The following is a 5,094-nucleotide window of genomic DNA, read 5'->3' as shown; positions in this document are numbered from 1 at the left end:
TTCAAGAGAAGTTGTATTTCTTTGTGGGCATGAATGGAAATGTGGGCTAAGGGAAATGAGGTAGTGAAGCAGTGGAATGGGTTACCTAGGGAGGTGGTGGAATCTCCTTCTTTTGAGGTTTTTCAGGTCAGGCTTGACAAAGCCTTGGTTGGGATGATTTAGTTGGGGATTGGTCCTGCTTTGAGCAGGGGGTTGGACTAGATGACCTCCTGAGTTCCCATCCAACAATGATATTCTATGAAAGCCCATATGCTTGATTTGTGAGCAACATGTAGCTGTGCTAAAAGAATACCACATTCGAAGACCCTATGAAGCAAACCCTGGTGGAAAATGTAATACGTCATGGTTCCTGAATCAGAGAATCATTCAGCAATTTTGCCCATGTACCTTTCTTTGGCCTCACCACATTGAGTCCCAACAGTGTCAGGTAGTGATTTCAAGGCAGGAATAAATGTTCCACATTATGCTGCTGAAGCTTAATTTCAAAGGCGTAAATGATAGTGTCAAATTCTGTCCTTACTTGGTTGCACCCCTGCATTTTTGTGTTGAGTGAGTTCAGGTGCTGTGTAATATCTGACATGAAAACAATGTCTTGAAGCCGTTCATTGTCCTCTAATTCAGTGACACATTTCACTTCCTGATCCATGAAAAATTGGATCTCACCATGCAATTCAAAAAATTACTTCAACACAGCATGCTGGCTTAGCCAATGACTTCAGTGTGATACAGGAGTCCATGATGAATGTCCCGTTCTTCCAAAAGTTGGCGGCTGAGCCTGAAGCTTGAATAAATGTTCAGTTCTAACAATCACATCTATCACATGATTCAATTTCAGTATTTTACTACAGAGAGCTTGTTGATGTGAAATGCAGTGAAAAACTGTTGGTTATGGTTAATTTGCAATTTGGCCTTCAATTTTTCTCACAACTCCAGCTTTCCTGTCCACCACTGAGGGTGCTCTGTCTGTGTCCGGACTCACAGCTCTTGTCCAGTCCTCATGCAGTTTGTTCAGACTTCCACCAAGTTGCTGAAAAGGTAATTTGTTATTACTGGATCTCTCATCAGAATCAATTTTGAGATACAATAGAATCCCACAGTAGAGCTGTTAAAGAAGAAAGATTTTTTCCCCTGGATGATTAGACAAATAAAAAATTGTTTCTGAATACATTTTTCCATTGAAAGATTCAAGTTTTGAGTGAAAAATTAAAAACGAAAATATTTCAATTCTGAAATGTCACCATTGTTGCTCATGGGAGATATAGTTCAAGTGCAACTAATTCCCATTTTCCTCTATAGACTGTGCTCCCAGGTTGGACTGCATCTCCCATGATGCATCACAATCTTCCCTCTTGGTGAGAGGAGGCAGTTCATTACAGTAGTCACGTGGATGCAGTGCACAGTGGGAGATTTTGTTCAGCAGGATAGCCTGGCCCATAGAGAATGGGAGCATGAGGTAACTCAAACTATAGCTTCCATGAGGCACCACAGAGGATAAAAATATTGTTGTTTTGTCCAAAATATTTCCATCTGTGGTGTTTAGTTTTCTAACAAACAATAAAAAATGCAAGGAAATTGGACATTTTTTGCAAAAATATTGATTGATACAAAAAACTAATTTCTCCACAACAAAGAATATAGATTGGAAATTTTTGACCCTCCCCTCATCCCATATTTCTCTTCACCATAAACGCAGCTTTCTACCACATCTAACTCATGCAATTTAATCTTAGGCAAGTCATTTCCTTTACATTTAGGAGAGCAGAAGCAATGTGCAGAACCCTGTCGCTACCTGATGTTATCAAACCACCCAGTGCTCACGAGACCTCCAGATGTTGTGATCTCTGTGTCCCACCACACAGCATGGGCAAGATATTTCTCTGCCTACACTTGGGAGGCGCTGGGTGTCAGATACTCCACAGGGACTGGCAGGTACATTCTCTACGTCTCGATAACAGATTATTACTTGGAAAAGTTTCCCAAGAAGATCCAATATGAAGAATTGCAGTTAGTGACTGCGAGACACCGAGATTCTGAAGTGGATCCAGCCCAGCCCAGCTCCTGTAAATAGTCGGTTCAGGCCTCAGGGAGGAAAGAAGGTAGGGAACTGTTGGATGGATTCAAAGCTTTTTGCCACCATTAATTAGACATGGTTGTTCTCTCTCTCTCACACTATCCATTTCTCCCAGCCCCACCCCATCCCCAGTGCTGTTCCTTGTCCCTACATGGGCAACATCCTGTCCAATTTCTGTTTCTCTGTCTTTGTCTGTCTGCCCAGCTCAGCCCCTATGTTTAATTCAGTCTCTGTCACTTGCTGTCAGTCCAGGATGCTCCCCACTCATCAATCTTTCTCCAGGTCTCTCCCTGTCCCTAGCATCCCCCATGGCCATTATCTCTCTGGATGTTTCTCACTCTCACTCATTGGGATCTGGCTCTACCTGTCCAGGGGGCTGGGGAAGGACTGGAACAATCGGTGAAACCCAGTGCTGGGGATGTCCGAGTCACTGATTCCCCTCTGTCTGATCTTTGCTAACAGGTGTGTGTAAGAGAGGGAGAGACCGGCATCCTGCAGCAGAGGTTTCATGATGGCCGAGCTGAGCACAGTGTCTCTTCCCCCAACACCATTTGGCTTAGATCTTGGAGCAGAAATCAAGACTGGATGCGAAGAGTTTGATGCACCATCAGTGATCATCTACGGCATCACTTGGCTCATCTGTCTGTTCGGGCTGGTGGGGAACGGGATCGTGCTCTGGTTCCTCAGCTTCCACATTAAGAGGAACCCCTTCACTGTCTACATTCTCAACCTGGCCGTCTCTGACACTTTCTTCCTTCTCTGCTCAACTGCTTATCTCATAATTTGTGTGGTGAAATATCCATTTTGTATGCATACTGTTTTTATTTACATATTCCTTGTATTTAACATGCTGGATTTGTTGACATACAGCACCAGCCTGTACCTCCTGACAGCCATCAGCATTGAGAGGTGTCTCTCCGTCCTCTATCCCTTCTGGTACCGATGCCACCGGCCACAACACTTGTCTGCCATTGTCTGTGCCCTGCTCTGGGCTCTCTCCATGCTACTTTGCTGTCCAGTGGGTGTTTTTTGTCTTAGTCCCCCATATGAATACTGTTTCATATCCTTCCTACCCTCCTGTTTTCTGAATGTCCTGATATTCGCTCCCATCATGGTTCTGTCCAGTCTGACCCTGTTCATCAAGGTCCGACATAGCTCACAGCAACATCAGCCAGGAAAGCTCTATGCTGTTATCCTGCTCACCGTCCTCTTCTTCCTCCTCTTCACGGTCCCTCAGAGTGTCCAGATCTTTCTCCTTTATCATAAGAAATGTGATTACAGTGAGATATTTCACATGCTGTCCTCTGCAAGCAGTGGCATCAACCCATTTATTTACTTTCTAGCTGGGAGCTATGGGAAGCGACAATTCTTTGGCTCCATCAAGGTCACACTCCAGAGGATTTTTGAAGAGAAGACAGATTCCAGAGAAGATAGAGAGACAACAAGTGCAGAGCCGATGAACACTGTCACTTAAATCCCTACATCACCCAGCCTTGGAGACCCTGTTCTTAGGATGGAGATTTACCTAGATCCCAGACTCAAAGAACTTAGAATGGGAAAGGACCTGATAGGTCACTTGCTAATTCTTCCTCACCCCGACCCAGAGCAGAGTCCTTCCCTAGAGTGGATCTCCAGGGTTATGTGCAGTTGTAAAGAATAACAATGAGTTACATGGGGCCCAACCTGCTCCCAGTGGAATCTGTTTGGAAAGCCCTGTTGACTTAAATAGGATCAGGAACAGGTTCATTATGGTCTGATTTGATTTGTTCTAAAAATGCCTCTGACACGTAATTTCAGTTTTGGTGGCAAGTTTCCTGTGGTGTTACCTGTGAGTGTTATTTTCTCTTCTGTAAAGAATTAGTGTTGAGGATGCCTTTCGGCCTCCCCACTTTCCCTGTAAATATGCTGAGTAAAAATTCAATGGCCTGGAGAAATAATAGTAGCACTAATGTAGGACTATCCCTGTGTAACTCATTCCCCAGCCAGTTCCCTGTGCAGAGACACTCCCATGGAAGGCAGGGGATTGTTCCATGCAGCTCTGGACTCCCACTGATCCCAGCTGATATTTGAATCGTTCACTTTTATTCCAATGGAAATAAGACAAATTAACTATCAACTAATCAAATTCAAACTCCTCCACTAATATTGCCAGGCACCTGTGCTCCAAAATGACCAGGCTAACTGCCGGGTTTTGCTCTCTAACTCCTCTTCCTCGGTATTCACCTTGACAATTTGGAGAATGTGTGACAATCTGGGGAATCGATTTCCAGGTTATGAATTTGTTGTGAGATGAACTGTCTGCATGTATTTGTATCCGGCTGCAAACATCATTTTGATTCTACAGCTGTTTTATTGCCTTCCTGGTGCCTCTGTATCTCCATTTTGGACTAAAGTCCAAGGGTTGGTGGCCCAGGGATACTACCTAAGATTGATCTAGCTTTGATGGTCGTCCATTCAAATGGAATCCCCTGAACATGGAGATGGCCGCTGCCCAGGGCACACCCATGTTTCAAGTGTACTTCTGTGGGGAAGTCACTAAGCAATAGATCCCCTGGGAGGGACTTGAGCACCTGATGAGGCTGCCAGGCTTTCACCTGTCAAAGGGGATGGGAGGGAAAAGAGAGAGTTTGTCAGTGGCCGTTTTTTAGAGACAGAGAGATGAGGCACTGACTGCAGAAGAGAAAGAGAGAGATTGCCTGGTTCAGAAGAGAAGCATGTGCAGGATTGGGGACTAGGGACCCCTGAGGGACCCCCTGAGGGACTCTGACCTTCACCCAAAGCATACATCGTATGGTGAGGAAGTGAGGCAGATTTCTTATTGCTTTGTATAGATATGTATATTCTTGCACTAGCTACAGTAAAGAGTGATTGGTTTTAAACTCTTTTGCAAAGCCGTGTGTCTGTTTGCTTCACTATCACGACCCCCTGAGAGGTGAACTGTAAACCCAGAGTGTCACAGTTTGGCAGTCTGGGAAAGGGTGTGTGTAAGCTACTTAGAGGGTCGGGGAGGGGGGTCAGCACTG

The 5,094-nt window shown here is 44.8% G+C and overlaps 1 protein-coding gene across 1 annotated transcript; it reads left to right on the top strand.

Annotated features, from left to right (window-relative positions):
- The first annotated feature begins 1,784 nt into the window (after nucleotides 1-1,784).
- Nucleotides 1,785-4,495, top strand: LOC116816807 (mas-related G-protein coupled receptor member H-like). The gene is made up of 2 exons (XM_032766346.2): nucleotides 1,785-2,096; nucleotides 2,534-4,495. Exon 2 carries the CDS (start codon nucleotides 2,580-2,582, stop codon nucleotides 3,543-3,545), a length of 966 nt encoding a protein of 321 aa, XP_032622237.1. The 5' UTR covers nucleotides 1,785-2,096; nucleotides 2,534-2,579; the 3' UTR covers nucleotides 3,546-4,495.
- The last annotated feature ends 599 nt before the right edge of the window (nucleotides 4,496-5,094 follow it).

The sequence above is a fragment of the Chelonoidis abingdonii genome, chromosome 4 (assembly GCF_003597395.2).
Source record: "Chelonoidis abingdonii isolate Lonesome George chromosome 4, CheloAbing_2.0, whole genome shotgun sequence".
NCBI lineage: Eukaryota > Metazoa > Chordata > Testudines > Testudinidae > Chelonoidis > Chelonoidis abingdonii.
Note: the sequence above shows the minus strand (reverse complement) of the source record. Positions and strands in the feature narration are given on the sequence as shown.